General features: G+C 42.3%; 1 protein-coding gene across 6 annotated transcripts in view; it reads left to right on the forward strand.

The window, feature by feature from the left end:
• Positions 1 to 22,496, forward strand: part of PARP15 (poly(ADP-ribose) polymerase family member 15) — a 61,045-nt gene that overhangs the window by 22,329 nt on the left and 16,220 nt on the right. For 3 of the 6 annotated variants that reach the window (XM_017955206.3, XM_009200104.4, XM_009200103.4), the window contains exons 2-6: positions 12,806 to 13,042; positions 15,361 to 15,588; positions 18,162 to 18,240; positions 19,402 to 19,551; positions 22,092 to 22,154. In XM_017955206.3, the coding sequence (XP_017810695.1) occupies positions 12,806 to 13,042; positions 15,361 to 15,588; positions 18,162 to 18,240; positions 19,402 to 19,551; positions 22,092 to 22,154 (757 nt within the window). Of the gene's footprint in view, positions 1 to 12,805; positions 13,043 to 15,360; positions 15,589 to 17,668; positions 18,241 to 19,401; positions 19,552 to 22,091; positions 22,155 to 22,496 lie in introns of those variants that run through there. The other 3 variants (XM_017955207.3, XM_021934116.2, XM_021934117.2) reach the window with 3 other exon arrangements.

Below are 22,496 nucleotides of genomic sequence, written 5' to 3' on the forward strand. Positions count from 1 at the left end.
TGTGTTGTCTAGGAGAATCAATCTGCACTCCAGCCATTAGAGAAGTAAAGAAATTAATAGGGGAGGCAGAGTGGATTATAGTTCAGTAGCATTTCATTTCATAAACTTTTACTGTTTTTGAGACAGGATCTCACTCTTGTCACCCAGGCTGAATTGCAGTGGTGCGATCACAACTCCCTGCAGCTTTGACCTCCTGCTCAAGCAATTCTCCCGCCTCAGCCTCTCAAGTAGCTGGGACTATAGGTGCCTACCAGTGCCTGGCTAATTTTTGTGGGTTTTTTTTTTTTTTTTGTAGAAAGGTTTTTCACCATGTTGCCCAGGCTGGTCTCAAACTACTGGGCTCAAGTGATCCAACCTCTTCAGCCTCTCAAAGTGCTGGGATTACAGGTGTGAGCTACCTCGCCCGACCAACTTTTTTTTTTTTGAGACGGAGTTTCACTATCGTTGCCCAGGCTGGAGTGCAATGGTGCGATCTTTGCTCACTGCCACCTCCACCTCCTGGGTTCGAGCGATTCTCCTACCTCAGCCTCCTGAGTAGCTAGAATTAGAGGCATGTGCCACCATGCCTGGCTAATTTTGTATTTTTAGTAGAGACAGGATTTCTCCATGTTGGTCAGGCTGATGTCGAACTCCTAACTGCAGGTGATCTGCCTGCCTCGGTCTCCCAGAGTGCTGGGATTACAGATGTGAGTCACCGTGCTTGGCTTTTTTTTTTTTTTTCTTTTTCCACAATACATCCCCTAAAATATATTTTATATCCCAGTCCATACCTTATATTAGAAGAACCGTATTTGTTGCAATTTGGAAAAATAAATTTTGTTGCAATATATGCATTCCATGCTAACAAATGGATGCATTTTCTTTTCTAGTCTATGGATAGAGATTTTATGTGTATGCATATTATAACATGCACACAGTTGTCCCTCAGTATCCACAGGGGATTGATTCTTGGACCCCAAGCAATGTCAAAATCCATAGATCCTCAAGTCCCTAGTATTTGCATATAACCTACATACATCCTTCTAAGAGGTGACAACGTGCTGGTGGCCCTCGCTCACTCTCAGCACTTCCTCGGCCTTGGCGTCCACTCTGGTCACGCTTGAGGAGCCCTTCAGCCCGCCACTGCACTGTGGGAGCCCCTCTCTGGGCTGGCCAAGGCCGGAGCTGGCTCCCTCTGCTTGCAGGGAGGTGTGGAGGGAGAGGTGTGGGCGGAACCGGGGCTGCACGTGGTGCTCGCGAGTCAGCGCGAGTTCTGGGTGGGCGTGGGCTCAGCGGGCCCCACAATGGAGTGGCTGGCCGGCGCCGCTGGCCCCGGGCAGTGAGGGGCTTAGCACCCGGGCCAGCAGCTGCAGAGGGTGCGCCAGGTCCCCCAGCAGTGCCAGCCTGCCAGCCTGCCGGGCCAAGGGCTGAGGAGTGCATGCGCGCAGTGCAGGACTGGGGCCGGTCCCATCACCGCGCAAGGGCTGAGAAGCGCAGGCGTGGTGCGGGACTGGCGGGCAGTCCACCTGCGGCTTTGGTGCAGGATCCGCTGGGTGAAGCCAGCTGGGCTCCTGGGTCTAGTGGGGACTTGGAGAACCTTTATGTCTGGCCAAGGGATTGTGGATGCACCAAGCAGTACTCTGTGTCTAGCTCAAGGTTTGTAAATACACCAATCAGTACTCCCGATATCTAGCTAACCTAGTGAGGACTTGGAGAACTTTTCTGTTTAGCACTCTGTGTCTAGCTAAAGGATTATAAACGCACCAATCAGTACTCTGTGTCTAGCTCAGGGATTGTAGATACACCAATCAACACTCTTTGTCAAAATGGACCAATCAGCTCTCTGTAAAATGGACCAATCAGCTCTCTGTAAAATGGACCAATCAGCAGGATGTGGGTGGGGTCCGATAAGGGAATAAAACTAGGTTGCCCCCAACCAAAACTGGCAACCTGGTTGAGTCACCTGCCACTTTGTGGTGTCTTTGTTTTCTTGTTATTTACAATAAGTTTTGCTGTTGCTCACCGTTGTGGTCCATGTCGCCTTTATGAGCTGTAATATTCATCGGGAAGGTCTGCAGTTTCACTCCTGAAGTCAGTGACATTAGGAACCCACTGGGAAAAACCAATAACTCCAGACGCGCTGCTTGTAAGAGCTGTAACGCTCACTGCGAAGGTTTGCAGCTTCACTCCTGAAGTCGGCGAGACCACGAACCCACCAGAAGAAACAATGGATACATCTGAAGGAACAGACTCCGAACACACCATCTTTAAGAACTGTAATACTCACAGTGAGGGTCTGCGGCTTCATTCTTGAAGTCAGTAAGACCAAGAACCCACCAATTTTGGACACACTTCTGTATACTTTAAATCATGTCTAGATTACTTTATAATACTTAATGCAGTGTAAATGCTATGTAAATAGTTGTTAAACTGTATTTTTACTTATTTTTCACTGTCGTATTGTACTTTTTAAAAAATATTTTCAATCCATGGTTGGTTGAACCTATGGATATATATATTTACAAGTTTTTTGTTAAGACCTTTAAAATTCATATTGCTGGTATAGTGTTTAGAGCTTGGCTCTCAGCAATGACTTTGCTAAAAAGGATCCGGGGATGGGAGTTTCAGCCTTACCCCTACTGTCTCTACCACCTTGCTTCCTCAAGCCATCCTATAAAAGCATACAATTTATATTTTTTTCTATTGCTGCATAACAAATTGCCCCAAAACTTAGGGTGTTTTAGATAACATTTATTATTGCACACTTTCTATGGTCAGGAATTTGAGAACAGCTTAGATGGGTGATTCCGGCTCGGTATCGATCATGAGGTGGTTATTCAGATGTTGGTTGGGGCTGCAGTCATCGTAGGCTTGACTGGGACTGGAGAGTACGCTTCTGAGGCCTTTCACATGGCTGCTGTCAGACACTTCAGTCCCTTGCCTGTGAGGGCCTCTCCATAGGGCTGTTCATAACATGGCAGTGGACTTCCCCCGGAGTGAGTTATCTGTGGGAGGAAGGGGGAAAGAAAGAAAGAGAGGCCATGAGAGCACAGAAAGCTGCCTTTCATACACCAGCCTTAGAAGTGACATAGCATCAATTCCGCCATATTTTGTTGGTCACACAGCCAACTCTGATATGGTATGGAAGGAGACTATCCAAAGAGTCAGTGACCAGGAAGTGGAGGGGTCGAGAGTGGTGTTACTTTCACAATCCAAGAAGGTACAGCTTCAAGACAGGCTCCCTTCACCACCCTCTACTTCTAGCCAGATAGTCACACCCAAGCCATCTGTATAGAAATTCCAGAGCACCACTGTCCTTTATTTTATTTTATTTTATTTATTTTTTTGAGATGGAGTTTCGCTTTTGTCATGCAGGCTGGAGTGCAGTGGTATGATTTCGGCTAACTGCAAGTTCTGCCTCCCAGGTTCAAGCAATTATCCCGCCTCAGCCTCCTGAGTAGATGGGACTTCAGGCATCCGCCACCACGCTCAGCTAATTTTTTGTATTTTTAGTAGAGATGGGGTTTCACCATGTTGGGCAGGCTGGCCTCAAGCTCCTGACCTCAGGTGATTCACCCGCTTCGCCTCCAGAGTGCTGGGATTACAGGCGTGAGCTACAACGCCCGGCCTGTCCTTTAGAATCCCAAATGTATTAGCCAGGTGTAGTGGCACATGGCTGTGGTCCCCGTTACTTGGGAAGCTGAGGTGAGAGAATGATCACTTGAGCCCAGGAGGCTGAGGCTGCAGTGAGCCATGATATTGTGCCACTGCACGCCAGCCTGGGCAACAGAGCGAGACATTGTCACACACACACAAAAAAGTCCCAAATGTATAGATTTAAATCTTCTAGATTTTATTAACTGGATAACAATGGCAAAGTGACTTTCTGATTCTCTCTCTCGCCTCTCTATCTTTCTTTTTCTTGCCTTTCTTCCTTGCCTTTCTCCCTTCCTTCCTTCCTTCTTTCCTTCCTTCCTTTTTCTTTCCTTCCTTTCTCTTCCTTTCCTTTCCCTCCCTTCTTTTCTTTTCTTTCCTTTTCTTTTCTTTCTTTCTTTTTCTTTCTTCCTTTCTTTCTTCTCTTTCCTCCTCCTTTTCACTCTCTCTTCATTTACTTATTTACTTATTTGAGACAGGATTTCACTGTGTTGCCCAGGCATGCAGTGGCATAATCATAGCTAATTGCAGCCTCAAAATCCTGAGCTCTAGCAGTCTTTCCACCTCAGCCTCCAGAGTAGTTGGGATTACAGGTATGCACCACCAAGCCCAGCTAATTTGTCAATGTTTTCATAGAGATGGGATTTTGCTATGTTGGCCAGGCTTGTCTTGAACTCCTGGCCTCAAGTGATCCTCTTGCCTTGGCGTCCCAAAGTGCTGGGATTACAGACATGAACCACTGCACCAGGCCTGGTTCCTCATTCAGAAAGTACAGGTAAAATCTGTCTCACAGGTTCATTGTGAAGATTAAATTGAGACAATATTTACAAAATATCTGACATATAACAGGTACCCAATAAATAAAGCTGTTACAACTATCAAATTAAGAACAAATGGAAAACACAAGTTACTAATTTGGTAAGAAATAACAGGTATGAGTTGTGTTTTGAATAGCTGTAATTCTTAGCAGATACAAGCACAGAATGCCATTATTAAATGTTATTTAAATATTTCACTCTTTCATTTTCACTGTCCTTCATTGCTATCACCTCTGATATGAGTACTAAATAAAACTATTTTTACTAGTAAAATGTATTTAAAATAGGCTAGGGAGTTCAATTAAGAAAAATATGGGAGAAAAAAGGCAAAAGAGTTCACTTAGATGTAAAACCAGACCACTAAGTGATGGTCTATCTTCTGCTTGCCTGGGAAGTTATTGTTTCCCATGTTGACCCATTCCATCTTAGGGCAGTTCTAATTATTTAAAAATGTAGCTTTATGTTAAGCCCAAATATGTTTTACTATAGCTCTACATACCAGTGTAGAGTTGTAGAAATCATTCCTTCATAAGGCAGTCCTTCAAATGGCTAAAGACAACTGCTCTTGCATTCCACCCCACTCATTAACTCTACTCCTTAAGTCAAAGATTCTCATTCCCTTCTGCATATCCTCATGTGACATAGTTTTGCATCCTTTCAGGGCATCGGTTTTTCTATTCTGAACATATCTAGTTTTCATAATCCCTTTGCAACATTTGGCACTTTGAAGTACGCACATGTCACAGGTGTTGCCTGTTTTTAACAGTGAAAAGTAGAATAAAGTTATTATTCGTGCACATTCTCATTAGTGTGTTTCTATTAGTATTGCTCCCAAATTCATTATTACCTTTTTTTTTAATGAATGGACTTTGTTTTTAGAGTTTTAGGTACACAGAAAAATTTAACAGAAAACAGAAAATTCTCAAATACTCCCTCTCCCCTAGTTTTCCCTATTATTAACATCTTGCATTAGTGTGATACATTTGTTGCAATTGATGAACCAATGCATTGTTGTTAACTAACATCCATAGTTTAGAGTTCACTTTTTGTGTTGTATAGTTCCATTGGTTTTTGTTTGTCTTTTGTGTGTGTGTGTATGTGTTTTTTGTTTGTTTGTTTGTTTTTGAGACGGAGCCTCGCTCTGTTACCCAGGCTGGAGTGCAGTGGTGTGATCTCAGCTCACTATAGCCTCCACCTACTGGGTCAAGCCTCCCGAGTAGCCGTAACTACAGGTGCTTGCCACCACTTCCAGTTAACTTTTGTATTTTTAGTAGAGACAGAGTTTCACCATGTTGGCCAGGCTGGTCTCGAACTCCTGACCTCAGGTGATCCACTTGCCTCAGCCTCCCAAAGTGTTGGGATTACAGGCGTGAGCCACTGCCCTGGCCTGTTCCATTGCTTTTGACAAATGCATAATGTCATGTGTCCACCATTACAATACCATACAGAATAGTTTCACTTCCTTGAAAATTCCATGTGCTCCACCTATTCACCTCTCCTTCCTTCTCCCAAATCTCTGGCAACCACTCATTTGTTTACTCTAGAGTTTTGCCTTTTCCAGAATGTCATATAGTTAAACAATACAGTATGTAGCCTTTTCAGACTGACTTCTTTCACCTAGGAATCTGCATTTAAGTTTCTTCCATGTCTTTTTGTGGCCTGATAACTCAGTTCTTTTTCTTTTTAGTGCTAAATAATATTCTATCATATGGAAGGACCATAGTTCCTTTATCCACTCACTTACAGAAGGACATCTTGGTTTTGGCAGTTATGAATAAAGTTATATTGCTTCCAGAAACATTCATGTGCAGGTTTTGTATGAACAAAAGTTTTCAGTTTATTTGGGTAAATACCAAGTAATGCAATTGCTGAATCATATGGGAAGAGTATGTTTAGTTTTGTAAAAAACTGCCTGTCTTCCAAAGTGGCTGTAGCATTTTGTATTCCCACCAGCAATGAATGAGCTTTCCCACTGCTCCACATCCTTGCCAGCATTTGGCGGCCTATTTTTTTTCCTTTCTTAAACAGAGCTACATTACTGTTAATTTGTACTGAATTTACTGCCAATCAGGATCCCTTAGACATTTTTATATGACTTAGCTGCTGAGCCATGTTCTCTTTCTCTCAAACTTGTGCAGTTATTCTTTGGACTTTCCTTAGTGGTCTTTCTTTTCTTTTGTGCCTCTCCAGATGCCCTGGGCTTGGTCTCTTTTACTTATCAGGTACATTCATAAGCCAACTGCTTATTGACTGTATTACTGTTAAGGACTCACACTTAGATTCTTCCCCAGGGGATTGCCTTTGGGAGACTGAAGGGTGCCTCTCCCGGAGGTGCCTGGGAGTTGACATTCATCTCCTGATCAGATGGTCTGTAGACAATAACTGACTGGTATGGAGGTAGAGGAACTGAGCTCCCTTGCCCCTAGGAGGGACAAATGCTGTTATGGAAGTTATATATTCCAGAGCTCCCTGGGAGATCAGGCAGATACCAGGGTACACCTAAAAACATATTCTAGCTTAGCTTCTTCCCCTTCTCTATCTTCATCTCTCACTTCCTACAGGTTTCACCTGAGGGCACAACCTTATTAAATTACTTGCACATGAATCCCAAACTCAGGCTCTGTTGCTAGGGAATCTGACCTAATTTTATGACTTCTTTCGATTATAGCACACAACTGTTTCTAATATTTTTGACTATTATAACCATTCTTTTCAAAAGTACTAATGACCCTACTTCAAATAGGTTATTTTGAATTGCTTATGCATTGTTGCTTGTATTTATTGAATCTCTAAGGGCAAGACTTTTTCAGGAAAAGAATTACCTTTTCAATATTATGACAAATGTCAATGGGAAAATCAGATCAAAATGATAAAACTTTATGGCTAAGTAAACATGCATGGAATCGATCTGTTCCATTAGGTGAAGATTACCTCCATTGCATTTACAAATGTCACATCTTTCACTGAGCTGTTGACAGTCGTGCCATTTTAGGAAGACATTCTATTTCAGTCTCATGAGTGTCAGGATTTATGTGCAAGAGTTACCTTTTACTCTTTAAAAATTACCATTTGGTTTTGTCTGAATGATGCCTACCCTTTATTTTTATTTTTGGTGCTGTACACCTACTTGGGCAAAAAGCCTGGGTCTTCAATGAAAGGCCCATTTCTGTGTCCCAGTGTTATGTCTTTGGGCACAGCCTTGTATCAAGGGGAAAAGTCTCTGAGAAAGTTGCCAGCAGCACTCCTGGTGGCCCTAGATCCTCACATATGGAAGTTATTGCCTAAAATGCATCACCTGATCAGAATGACAAATCACAAGATGAGAAGTTGTCACTGTGAGGTAGCATGACCCCAAGGCAGCCACAAGGGGTTGGAGGTAACACGCAGGTCTGCAACCACCCAGCTCACTCAAGGAAGACTGAAAAAAGTCAATATCATCAAGACCTGAAGAGAACATGTTTCTAAAAAATTCTCTTGCATTGTGTCTAAATATCAAGTCATCAGATTCAATGTGAAGCCAGCAGTACGGGAAGACAAAAAACAGTGAAGAGGATGATAGGATTTTGATTTTGATATGTTCAAGAAAATGGTCATAATAATTGGTTGTCTGGAGGATGTGAAGAGTTGTAACACAATTAAAGACAATAAGAAAAAGCACCAACCAAAACAAAAAGGAAAACCAAAATGTGACTGAGAATGTAGCTAGTTCTTTTGGGGGATTTTCTAGTCTTCACATCGATGCTTTAAAAGACTCTCACCCAAAGAATTCTCAGGGTGGGAGATCACTGATAAAACTTTCATCAAACATGCCAGCATGCATGCAGAAGAGTAGCAAATCATTAAATTCTTGAGTAAGTGAAGGTATTGCCCAGAAACCCACTGCCAAAGCAGAGAGTGAAAAATAATCAAAAACAATTTTAAACAAAGAAAATTGATATCCTTTTTGAGTGAGATCAGGCATGGAAAATAGGTTTTGTTTCATGGATTACCTCTGACCAAATGATAATTGTTGCCTGGAGCTCTGTGTTGAGGAAGATTCTGAGACTAGATCTGGGTTGATTGAAAAAGAATGCTGATATGGATTAGTAATGTCTGTCACAGGTGCAAGAGGGGTAACATATACTATATTTTTGCCATTTGTGTGAGAAATACCATGAGGTGGATAAGCTCAGATTCCATGAAGAGTAGAACTGAACTGGGTGTCAAGAGACCAGATTCAAGTACTGTGTCCTCCATTAGCTAGTAGTTTGATTTTGATCAAATGATTTCAGCCATCTGCACACTGGTTTCCTTTTCAGGACAATGAAGTTTCTATCCTGGATGGTCTGTCATGACCCTTTAAATTCTAAAATTCTATGATCGATTAATAGTCAAACTCCAAATGCATTATTATGGAGTACTCAGGGATATGTCTTAGTTTGAGTGCCTCCTGAAGAGGACCCTAAGACAGGATTCAAGTGCAACTTATTTGACTAAGAAAGTAAAGGAAATAGGCTGGGCGCAGTGGCTCATGCCTGTAATCCCAGCACTTTGGGAGGCGGAGGCGGGTGGATCACTTGAGTCAGGAGTTTGAGACCAGCCTGGTCAACATGGTGAAACTCTGTCTCTACTAAAAATACAAAAATACAGAAATTAGGGCTGGGTGTGGTGACTCACACCTGTAATCCCAGCACTTTGGGAGGCTGAGGAGGGCAGATCACAAGGTCAGGAGTTCGAGACCAGCCTGGCCAACAATTAAAAAGATAATTTTTTGTATCTTTGTAGGCCGGGCGCGGTGGCTCAAGCCTGTAATCCCAGCACTTTGGGAGGCCGAGGCGGGTGGATCACGAGGTCAGGAGATCGAGACCATCCTGGCTAACATGGTGAAACCCCGTCTCTACTAAAAATACAAAAAACTAGCCGGGCGTGGTGGTGGGCGCCTGTAGTCCCAGCTACTCGGAGGCTGAGGCGGGAGAATGGCGTGAACCCGGGAGGCGGAGCTTGCAGTGAGCCGAGATTGCGCCACTGCACTCCAGCCTGGGCGACACAGCGAGACTCCGTCTCAAAAAAAAAAAAAAAAAAAAAAAAAAAGAGAGTGATTGGTGAGTAATATGACCAGAAGAACTGGATGATATAAAAGTACAGTAAATTTATTTTTCACTCTAGGCGTAGGCATAGTGTGGTGAGTAAGTAGACGAACTCTAAAGTCCGTTCTGGCAGGGTTCAAATACTGCTCCACCACTCAACAGCCACTGATCTTGGTCAATATCCATCTTATGTCCCAGAGTTCTTATCTATAAATATGGATGATGATGATATGAAGGTTGTTATGAGGCTTAAAATGAAATAACTCATATAAAGCACTTATCCCCTGCCTTGCATGTAGAAAGGACTCAAAAAAAAAAATGATAGCTATTATCATTATCCCCTTATGATGGTCCACTTTATACTTTACCTTACTCAATTAGTACTACAACCTAATTAAGATATATGTGACTTGCCCACATTTTATAGATAAAGAAACCAAGGTCTTTTCACTATGCAGTCCACCGAGTTGATTATAAATTTCGTGTCAACTCATATTGGGATTTACCTATTCTTACCATTGGGTGGTGCTGTATAAACTTTGGAATTCACTTTATCTTTCTTCTCTGAATTCTTTCTCCTATCCAGTTAGTTTCCAAACCCTAATAAGCCCTCTTTCAAAATATCTCATGTACATGCCTTTCCTTTTCATTGCTATTGTCTACAATACACATTTCAGTACACACCATTCCCAACCCCCAATCACGCCTCAGTACTACCCTGACCTCCTTGTCACTCTTTAATTTGTCCTCCACATTGCTGTTTGATATATATTCCAAAAACATTATTTTAGCAGGTACTTCTCTGCACATACATCTTTGGTGTCTTCCTTCTACCTATAGGGCAAAGTCCAAAAAAGTGTGACTTTCCAAGTATTCCATCGTCTGGCCCTAAATCTCTTCCCAGCCCCTCTTCTCACTATTGAACCTCTGCTTCAGCTAAATTTGAACTACTTTCTGATCTTTCACAATCCTATGCTTTCTTTTTTTCTTTTTCTTTTTCTTTTCTTTTCTTTTCTTTTTTTTTTTTTTTTTTTTTTTGAGACTGAGTCTCGCTCTGTCGCCCAGGCTGGAGTACAGTGGTGTGATCTCGGCTCACTAAAACCTCCGCCTCCTGGGTTCAAGTGATTCTCCTGCCTCAGCCTCCCAAGCAGCTGGGATTACAGGCACCCACCACCACGCCCAGCTAATTTTTGTATTTTTAGTGGAGACCAGGTTTTGCCATGTTGGCCAGACTGGTCTCGAACTCCTGACTTCATGTGATCTGCCTGCCTTGGCCTCCCAAAGTGCTGGGATGACAGGTGTGAGCCACCACACCCGGTCACAATCCTATTCCACACACCTTGAATGCCTTGCTGCCTTCTTTCTACCTGACCCAATTACAGCCATTCTTCAAGGCCTATCTCAAATTCTTATCCCCTTTAAAAGGTCTTCACTCACTATTCCAATCTAAATATTTTCCTATCTTTTTTGAAATTCTATACCAACTAATATTTGTATATTTAACCATGTCTTTTGATTATTTTGAATTGATTTAAACGTTATGACAAGGTTACTTTTTCCATTGTTCGTTTTTTCCAGATAGAGTCTGGCCTTGTCACCTAGGCTGGAGTGCAGTGGCGCAGTCACGGTTCACTGCAGTCTCAATGTCCTAGGCTCAAGCAATCCTCCCACCTCAGTTTTCCAAGTAGCTGGGAATACAGGCCACTAGCTAATTTTCCTTTTTTTTTAATTGTAGAGACAAGGTCTCACTGTGTTGCTCAGGCTGGTCTTGACCTCCTGGGTTCAAGCAATCCTTCTGCCTCGTCCTCCCAAAATGCTGGGATTACAGGCGTCAACCACTACACCTGGCCTATTTTTTTACATGTTAATATATTGCTTCCCCAAACTGTGTAGGAATCAGTAAACAGAGAGTGAAACTGCAAGTGGGAGTGAGGAGAGCATGAGCTAGATCAATTTTGTTTTGTTTTGTTTTGTTTCTTGGATGGCTTGCTCATTCTTGTCTCTGCAGGGGACTTCTCAGATCTTGACATTGGTTTATGCTAACTTCATATAATAGCTCATATGCTAACATTATGTAAGTGGACCCAAGAAAGCTAATTATTAAGTTGAGAAATATAACCTATTATATGTCACAGAGACATAGACATCTTTTAATTTACCATGAAGAAGAGTCCCCAAAGAACCAGGACAACCAAAATCCACATGATCAGGCTGGGCTCACTCCAGGAATCCCAACGCTTTGGGAGGCCAAGGTGGGCAGGTCACTTGAGGTCAGGAGTTCAAGACCAGCCTGGCCAACATGGCGAAACCCCATCTCTACTAATAATACAAATACCAGCCAGGCATGCTGGCACATGCCTGTAATCCCCACTACTTGGGAGGCTGAGGCACGAGAATTGCTTGAACCTGGGAGGTACAGGCTGCAGTGAGCCAAGATCATGCCACTGCACTCCAGCCTGGGGAACAGATCGAAACTGTGTCTCAAAAAAGTAAATAAATAAACAAATAAAAATTAAAATAAAAAAAAAGCCACATCATGAGAGTGTTTGTCTCCTCCTGCTCCCAAATTACCAGGGAATCAGAAGGTTTCTGGTGAACACAAAATCTGACTAATAGGAGTTACGGGCTGAATATGTAACATCTCATGGCATTAGGCGATGACCCTCATTTCACCAAATGAACAGCCTTAGCATTGACATTGGAGAACTCGATATCCCTGGACAGGCTAGAATGGATACTGCCTACCCTCACCTTAGTGATTTTCCTTTGCCAAGGCCTTCAGGGTCGACCATACCCTCCTTCACATCGACCTAGTCTTTCTTTTGGTATATTGTTAAATTCAAAATAAATATTCTCAGTTCCTGCCAGCCTAAGAGCAATTTTTTCTCCCTTCCCGTCTTTCTGTCTCAATCTTTCTGTGTTTTTGTTTCTCTCTGTCTCTGTCCCTGTTTTTCACTTTCACTTTTCTTCTTTCTCCATTTCTTTCTCTCAGTCTTTGACTCTCTGCCTCTGGTCTCTGACTCATTTTCATAGCTCTCCTCTGACTCATTATGTTTGATTTCACAGCAGTGGTAAATATATTTCCTTAATGTCTAAGTTTTGGAAATGACCTCTTCATGGTATTTCAGTGCTAACAATAGACTGTAAGCTCCTCGAGGGTGGGGATGACATGTTAGTATGACAGGCAAAACATATCTGTACATTAGCCCATAATACTCAGTAAATTTACAGGTGCTCAGTCATTATGTATTATTGACTCAATCTCTAACTGTTGCTATTTTCGTTAAGGCTGATGTCATTGTCAACACTGTTCCCATGAATCTTCAGCTTGGAGGAGGACCACTATCTCGGGCATTTTTGCAGAAAGCCGGTCCCATGCTCCAGAAAGAGTTAGATGACAGCAGGTGGGAAACAGAGGAAAAAGTGGGTAACGTATTCATGACAAGTGGCTACAATCTGGACTGCAAAGCTGTGCTCCATGCCGTGGCTCCAGATTGGAATAATGGAGCAGGGACTTCTTGGCAGGTAGGGAACGCTCTTAGTTCTCCACCTCACTTGGTAGCTTTGGGAATCTTCTTCTGGTGTGGTGTAGATCTGTGCTGAAGGGAGGCAATTTTGCCCTACAGAGGACAGTTGGGTTGTTACAACTGCTACTGGCATCTAGTAAGTAGAAGCGAGGGATGCTGCCAAATATCCTATGATGCACACACCAGTCCCCACAAAAAAGAAGTGTCTGCCCTAGGCTGTGAAACCCTGTATTGATTGAACCCTGTCTGTCTATTGCAATCTTTATTACATTCCATGGAGAATCCATCACAACTACCAGTTATATCCGACTAATTGACCCTTGGAAGTAGTAACAGTCACTGGGATTCTACAGGAGGGGTGTCTAAGATGTAATGTAATAATCTTTCAGTATAGCAAAGAGGTGTGCCCAGCACTGTGGTGAAGAATAAAAAAGAGTCAATGCCCTTTCAATAATATCATTCCCACCTCCACTCCCACTTTAATTTCCCAACTTTTTTTCAGAATATAAAAAAGTAATACAATTACATTGTGGAAAATATAGAAAAGTACAAAAAGACAATAAAAATAATAATCCAACCATCAAGAGATAACTGTTTTCTTCTTCTTTTTGAGACAGAGTTTTGCTCTGTCACCCAGGCTGGAGTGCAGTGGCGCCATCTCAGCTCATTGCAACTTCCGCTCTGCCTCCTGGGTTCAAGTGATTCTCCTGCCTCAGCCTCCTGAGTAGCTGGGATTACAGGCACCCACCACCAGGCCTAGCTAATTTTTGTATTTTTGGTAGAGACGGGGTTTCACCGTGTTAGCCAGGCTGGTCTCAAACTCCTGACCTCAAGTGATCCACCCGCCTCAACCTCCCAAAGTGCCGGGATTACAGGCATGAGCTACTACTGTGCCTGGCCTTAAGAGGTAACTTTAGTTAACATTTTACTGTATTTCCTTCAAGTCAACTTTATGACTTCATGCATATTTATTTATTTATTTTTTGAGATGGAGTTTTGCTCTTGTTGCCCAGGCTGGAGTGCAATGGCACGATCTTGGTTCACTGCAGCCTCTGCCTCCCGGGTTCTTGCAATTCTCCTGCCTCAGCCTCCCAAGTAGCTAGGATTATAGGCATGCGCCCCTACACCTGGCTAATTTTGTATTTGTAGTAGAGATGGGGTTTCTCCATGTTGGTCAGGCTGGTCTTGAACTCCTGACCTCAGGTGATCTGCCTGCTTCATCCTCCCAAAGTGTTGGGATTACAGGCGTGAGCCACTGCAACTGGACAGCATATTTATTTCTTAGTTGAGATTCTCTCTCTCTCTCTTTTTTTGTTTTTTAATTGAAACAGGGTCTCACTCTGTCGCCCAGGCTGGAGTGCAGTGGCACAATCTTACCTCACTGCAACCTCTGCCTCCTGGGCTCAGGTGATCCTCCTACCTCAGCCTCCCCAGTAGCAGGGACAACAGGCACACACCACCATCCCTGGCTAATTTTTGTGTTTTTGTAAAGATGGAGTTTCACCATGTTGCCCAGGCTGGTCTTGAACTCAAGGGCTCAAGCTATCTGCCCACCACAGCCCCCCAAAGTGTTGGGATTATAGGTGTGAACCACCGTGTTAGGCCCAATATTATCTTTTTTTTCTTCTTCTTCTTTTGGCCCAATATTCTCTTTAAACATTTTTAAATACCGTTTTTTGTTTTTGTTTTTGAGACGGAGTCTTGCTCTGTCACCCAGGCTGGAGCTGGAGTACAGTGGCGTGATCTCGGCTCACTGCCAGCTCTGCCTGCCAGGTTCACGCCATTCTCCTGCCTCATCCTCCCAAGTAACTGGGACTACAGGCACATGCCACCAAGCCTGGCTAATTTTGTTTTTGTATTTTTAGTAGAGACGGGGTTTCACCATGTTAGCGAGGATGGTCTCTATCTCCTGACCTCGTGATCTGCCTGCCTCAGCCTCCCAAAGTACTGGGAGCCACTGCGCCTGCCACCGCACCCGGCCAATACAGTTTTTTTTTGTTTTTTTGTTTTTTTTTAAAAAAAAACTTAACATAAATACTGCATGTTGTTAAAGATTCTTCATAAACACCACTTTTAGTTGCATTGAGGTACCATTTTTATGCAGCCATTCCCACACTGTGGACCCGCCTCTCCTGAATGAGTGTGACTCTCTCTGGAAAGTACTCTGCCCTGTTTTTGTTTCCTCTTTCTGACTTCTCAGGCCCTGATTAAGCCAACAATAGCAGAGAGGTCCTTGTCAGAGTTGCTGGGACCACAACTCTTTGTTTTCCACCAACTTAAGCCCTAACTTATGTAAATGTACTTTGCACATTTCAGATCATGGCAAATATAGTCAAGAAATGTTTGACAACTGTAGAAGAGCTATCTTTCTCATCAATCACATTTCCCATGATTGGAACACGAAATTTGCAGTTTCCCAAAGCTGTTTTTGCTAAACTAATCCTTTCAGAAGTGTTCGAATACAGTAGCAGCGCAAGGCCGATAAGTAAACCTTTACAAGAAGTCCACTTTCTGGTATATACAAATGACGATGAAGGCCGTCAGGTATGTTTACATATCCCATCTGCTTAATTCTGGCAAGTGAACCCAAGAGCATTCAGATGTTTTTATAGATCTAGGAATAACGGTGTTTTCTACTCCTGTGCCCATAAGTGATAGTTGCTAATGGGGAGGTTGCCATATGACTTAACTATGAGCCAACACTGATAACTCATGTTCCTAGACAGTTCATCAACAGACAAGCTAATCGATAATAAATACATTCTTAGAAAGAAGTGGAAAGTTATTGGCATAAAAACGGCCTTGACATTTTAACACTGACTATATGAAAGCTAAGTCATGGCTTTATCTATGGGGAAAGGGCAGAATATGAGAAGCCTCAAAGATTTAGTTATTTGGATAGAATAGACCAGTCTATACAAGTCTGTGAGTGTCTATGAACTAGAAATAGCAGCACCATATTCAGCAGTGGAGAAGCAGTCAAAGCACACTAAGTAGTTCTCACTGACATTAGAAGAATGGTATACCTAGGTTTAATCTCAGTTTTGCCATTTAAAAGTTGGGTGACATACCTCTCTGAATCTCAGCTTTTTTTTTTTTTTTTTCCAGACAGAGCCTTGCTCTGTTACCCAGGCTGGAGTGCAGTGGCACCATCTCGGCTCACTGCAGCCTCCGCCTCCTGGACTCAAGCAATCCTCCCATCTCAGCCTCCCTCGTAGCTGGGATTACAGGGATGTGCTACCACGCTTGGCTAATTTTTGTATTATTAGTAGAGACAGAGTTTCTCCATGTTGGCCAGGCTGGTCCTGACCTCAGGTAATCCACCCACCTTGGCCTCCTGAAGTGCTGGGATTACAGGCGTGAGCCACCGCGCCCAGCCTAAATCTCAGTTTTATCAAGTGTAAGATAAGTGTGATAATAACACCTTTCGGAGTTGTTCTAACTATTAAAAGGGGTGTATTTGAAGTGTTTTGCATGATATCTAGCACATAGAAAACCCTCAAAACTGGTTGTAGTCATTACCTGACTTTAAGGACTGACAGGAAATTGCTACAACTTACTAACATCACCACTTAAACAGGATCAAAGATAATTTTGTTTTTTTAAGTTCTTAGTTATTCTTACCCATTCTGGATGAAGTGTGGTCTTTCCAGAGATGTTTCCCAAAATTCCCCAGAAACACTCCAAAGTATTGCATGATGTAGTTTGTAAGTAAATTTATCCATCGGAAATAATAATAACAGTTTAAAAAATAACATTTAGCCCCAAAGGTTCTTAGTTTTCTTTCCCCCAGTAAATATAAAATATCCAGAGACATATTTTCTTGCTCAAAGATAAACTGGGGTAAATTATTATTAGCAAAATATTCATGATATATGTGTCCTTGTTGAGTTTATAATAACATCTGCCCTTTACTGGGGTGACATCTCCAGTAGCAATCTGGAAAGTAACTGCCCCAAATTTCATTGTTAACCAAGAATTAGAAACATGGACTGGTACAGGCTCACGCCTGTAGTCCCAGCACTTTGGGAGGCTGAGGCAGGGGGATTGCTTGAGCCCAGGAGTTCAAAACCAGCCTGGGCAACATGGCAAAACCTCATCTCTGCAAAAAATACAAAACATTAGCCAGGCATGGTGGTGCACATCTGTAGTCCTAGCTACTTGGGAGGCTGAGGTGGGAGGATCAGTTGAGTCCAGGGAGTTGAGGCTGCAGTGAGCCAAGCTCACGCCACTGTAGTCCAGCTTGGGCAACAGAATGAGACCCTGTTCAAAAAGAAAAAGAAAAGAGAAAGAAAGAAAGAAAGAGAGAGAGACAGACAGACAGACAGACAGAAAGAAAAAAGAAAGAAAGAAAGAAAGAAAGAAAGAGAAAGAAAGAAAAGAGAAAGAAAGAAAGAAAGAAAGAAAAGAGAAAGAAAGAGAAAAAAAGTAGAAAGAGTCCCAAAGATACCTGAAAAGAAAGAAAATGGATGAATACAACCCAAGTGAAACTTTATAACTCTACTCTGTCACCCATTGCTCAGTTTTATCCTCACACGACCAAAATGCCTTTTTGTTTTTTCATTTCTAAACAAAACTTCAATGTCTGAGGTTTTCTACTGTGAATTTTCATGTTTTCATTCAGGAGGCTTTGGCTGGACATAAGAGATGAAGCATACTGTATGTGTTTGTTGTTAATCACCCCCAGAATGTACCTAACAGCCAGAGATGCCAAGGAACGTTGTTGCCCTGACCCCGCTCACCTACAAATGCTCTACACTGCCCTCAGCACATTGGATGTAGGAGATTAGAATTATGGAGTTTCAAAAGAGGAGGGATAACTGATAGTGGTCACAAAAAAGGCATGTGACTTCCTGCAGAGCCAGAGTCAGCACCCCTGCTGACATACTTGCCTGGACAGTGTTAGATTACTCCCAGGGTAAAGTAAATCAGCACTGCTATTTGCTGAGAAAATTCCTAGGTTGAGCTGCAATCCTTTAAGAAGTCTCTGAAGGAAGAGGAAATCTTTTGAGAACTATTGTTATCAACTCTTTGATATTGGATGATCAATGCTCCAAAGAATTGGATTAATATTTTTACACAACATTGTTGTGGTCAGTAACTATTTCTATTTCCAGGCATTTTTAGATGAATTCACTAAATGGTCAAGAATAAATCCCGACAAGGCCAGGATTCCCACGGCTGGAGATACCCAAGGTCTGGTAAAGTCATTCTGCTAAGGAAATATTTCCTTTTGCTGAGCAACTCTTCAGTGGTAGTTGAGGTCCAATAGAAGGAGGCAAAGCTAATTCACATGAAGAACAAATCTGTGATAGAGGAGGTGTTAGAGCATGTCCCATTGTCTGGGCACACAAAGAAGCAATTGCATATTAACATGAACCAAATCAATGGTAATGAAACCAGTTTCTAAGAAATGGTAATAAAAAATAACCAAACTGTGCCTGGCACACTATACTTTACTGATTGCTGTCTTATATGGTATATTATCTAACATGTACAATGGCCCCATGGCAGGTGGTTCTGTTGCCACTGTATAAATGTCAAAAGGTAGATCTAAAGGGTTTAAGGGATGAGCTGAAGTGGCATATCTAAGTTGTAAGCCTCAGAGTGTGGAGTGGAGAGTAATATGTCAACAGATTAAACGTAACTTCCTCTGAGCAGTCTTTTTTTTTTTTTTTTTTTTTTTTTTTGGGATGGAGTCTTGCTCTGTCACCCAGGATGGAGTGCAGTGGCGTGATCTCTGCTCACTACAACCTCTGCCTCCTCAGTTCAAGCCATCCTCTTGCTTCAGTCTCCCGAGTAGCTGGGATGACAGGTGCGCACCACCACACCCAGCTAATTTTTCTGTATTTTTAGTAGACACACGGTTTCACCACATTGGCCAGGCTGGTCTCGAACTCCTGACCTCAAGTGATCCTCCCACCTCAGCCTCCCAAAGTACTGGGATTTCAGAGCAACCTTTATATTGCTACACCTGTGGTAATAAAAGACCCTCCTAGCAGTGTTGTCTGCAAGAAAGGACAGTGCCCTTTTCACACTGCCTTTTTTTCCTCACTCCTCTCTCTTGACACCACAGCAGCTCTTGCCAGTAGACAGACTGGCACAATCAGATATTTCTGCCTCATCCTATGTAACTCAGAAAATGTAGATATGCTAACTGTCACAAAGCATTGTTTTCTAATTTCCTTTAAAAACAAAACCTAGCTGTTTAAGAGGCCAGGAGATACGGTAAAATTTGGGTTTATGTTGGGGGAAAAGAAAGAGGGCCGGGCTGGGAAGAGAATAGGGCCCCAAGATGAGTGCTCTTCCTCCAGAAGCTGAGCCAGCCCATTCTTTACCTATTTCCTTTCTTTTCAGGTGTGGTCGGGACTGTCTCTAAGCCTTATTTCACAGCATATGAAATGAAAATTGGTGCAATTACTTTTCAGGTTGCTACTGGAAATATAATCGCTGAACAGGTAGATGTTATTGTAAACTCAACAACAAGGACATTTAATCTGAAATCAGGTACTTTATTTAAGCAATACATTGTAATTATTAGTATGACTAATTTCTGGAAGGGAAATTGTGGCTAATATTTGCCCTGAGTAGACAGAGAGTGTTGTAGAAAATATGTGGTCCCTGAACTCAGGAAGATGTGGGTTGAATCCCAGCTACGTCACTTACCAATGTATAGCTGTGGACAAGTCACTTAACCTCTCTGAGTGTCAGTTTCTTTGCCTGTCAAACGCCTATTTCCCAGGAGAGAATGAGATGGGGTGTCAACTGATATAAAGGTGTAGTGTAACTGACGCATGGTACTTAGTGTCAGCTCTGGACTGTCGAATTTCCACATGTATAGTTTAGTGCCTCTAAGTTCCTCTATTTTTATTTTCCTTTTTATGCAACCCAGTTGGCATTCACAACTCACCTCCCATAGTTCTCTTCTCTACATTACACTGACCCAGAAATGAAACGCAAACCTTTTTCTTTATTTTCCCTGAAATGTTTGACCATTCCCATCATAGTAACACATTCAGGCATGCCCTCCCCTCATATGTCTATTAATTTATAACTTATACACATACACTCTTAACCTTTTTGGGTTTTTTGAGGTGGAATCTCACTCTGTCGCCCAGGCTGGAATGAAGTGGTGCAATCTTGGCTCACTGCCACCTCTGCCTCCTGAGTTCAAGTGATTCTCATGCCTTAGCCTCCTGAGTAGCTGGGACTACAGGCATGTGCCACCACCTAATTTTTTTTTTTTTGTTAGAGGCTGGTCTCGAACTCCTGACCTCAGGTGACCTGCCTGCCTTGGCCTCCCAAAGTGCTGGGATTACAGGCATGAGCCACCGTGCCTGGCCCTCTTAAATTTTTGTATATTATAAAACGTTGACTTTTAAGTTAAAAGGGTAAGATAAAACATAAATAGAAATAGAATTTAAATATTTTCCGAGTTGAAAAATATTATGGAACTTACCATGCAGAAGTGAATCTGTAGAATATCCATTTAATTCATTGGTCATTTCATTTTTCAGTCATTTAAAATGTAGACATAAATAACATTTGGTTATTTGAAACACACTAAATTGAACCTATGCATTTATCCCCGTCCCCTTTTGGATTCCATTAATACAACTGTAAAGGAATGAAAAGCATATAAACACACAAGAAAAAAGAACATTGGAAGGAAAACAACTATGAACAGAAGATAACAAATTTTTAGATGATGGGGAGCTGCTAGCCAAGGGTGGTAACTGCCATGGAGTAGAGAAACTTTAGTACCTGCAGGAGAGAAGAGTAGCCCCAGAGACACAGGAATTGGAGGCTGCTGGTATCTGGGAAGGCAGGGGGCAAGTACAGAGATAAAAACAAGGTTGAATGAAATTCAAGATCAGTAGCAATTAGACTACTTGATTGGATCCCCCATCCTATACAGCAGTAACTTTCCTTGCTCTTCCCTGGCCAGAGATGGGAGGTTTATTCTCTAGAGAAACAGAACCAGAGGGATTTTGGACTTAGGGCACCAGGCATAGGTGAGATGAGGAGCTAGACTGAAAACTGTTTAAGAGAACATCTGTGTACCAAACATTGAGTGCCCAGCCCCTCTCCCTGCATGGATCCCAGAGCAGCAGACAGTAGGTGCTGCCTGCTTGCCTTACACTGAAGCCTGCTGGTCAACACGCCTTCTTGAGTAGAACTTCTAAGCTCACTCTTAAATAGGAATGGACTGGCGAAAATCACTTGACATTTGAAAAAAGTCTTCACAGCAAAGACAGAGACCAGAACAAACAAGTTGAAAAAAGATTTTTTAAAAAAGACACATTTTATAACACACACACATAATCAAGGATATATAGATATCTTCATAATGATAAAACAACTAACATTCATTCAATGTTTTCTGCACGCCAGATTCTGTGCTAAGCATTTTTCATCCATTACCTCTTTTAATGTACAAATAACCCTGTGAGGGAAGTGCCATATTAGCCACATACAAGCTAGTAAATCCTGGAGTCAACTTCAACCCAATTTGTCAAAATGCAAAGTCTATGTTTTTAACCACTGAACCCAGCTGTCATTAGACTTGACCAAAGTGGTGAAGCTACAACCTTGACTGGAAGATTCACTGGACTGAAACCAGCTGTCTAACTGAATGGGGCAGGGAATCAAATAACTTAGTAAAGTGCTTGATTTTATTAGTTTTGAGATCCATGCTTCTCATTAGTATCAGAACTTTTATTTTTATATTTTCATTCATTTTTACAAAATAATAAGGGTAGAATGCAAAAAATTTCAAATAACTGCAAAAAGAGTCCTGTATAAATAGAGAAGGTAAAGTTGCAGATGCCAGCCTTTCAGCTCCTGGGCACTTCTATGGTGCTGAGATCAGACTGTTCATCAGCCACTGGGTGGAGGTTGCTATAGAAACAGCAGTTGGTTGGGCATGGGGGTGGTCAATGGATTATGCACAAAAGGGTGAGTTGAGCAGAAGTCTAATGTGCAAAAGCTATAACCACTTATTGAATTCTAACTGATGCCTTTTACCATTAACATGTCTTACTTAGGTGTGTCAAAAGCTATTTTAGAAGGTGCTGGACAAGCTGTGGAAAATGAATGTGCTGTACTAGGTATGGGCACATGTTACTTTTGACTACAAACTTGAAAATCAGAGGGCGGAGATTACAATGAGAGGATGTAAAGGAGGACTGGGGGTGGAGTAAGTAACGAGCAAAACTTTGAAAGAAGGTTGGTTCACTGGAAGAGCAGGCACAGGTGGTGGGACTTGGAGGCTATGGGGGAGAAGTTCTTTATCCCACCATCTCATCTGTCTCTTACTTCCTGAGTAGTAAAAAGAACCCAGGCCTGGGTCCTAATAATCCAGGCTCTGCCATTTACTGAGCGATCCTAGGCACGTCATCTAACTGCTAAGAGCTTTGCTTCTCTCATCAGTAGGAAAGTTCTACTAATAA

The sequence above is a fragment of the Papio anubis genome, chromosome 2 (assembly GCF_008728515.1).
Source record: "Papio anubis isolate 15944 chromosome 2, Panubis1.0, whole genome shotgun sequence".
Lineage (NCBI taxonomy): Eukaryota > Metazoa > Chordata > Mammalia > Primates > Cercopithecidae > Papio > Papio anubis.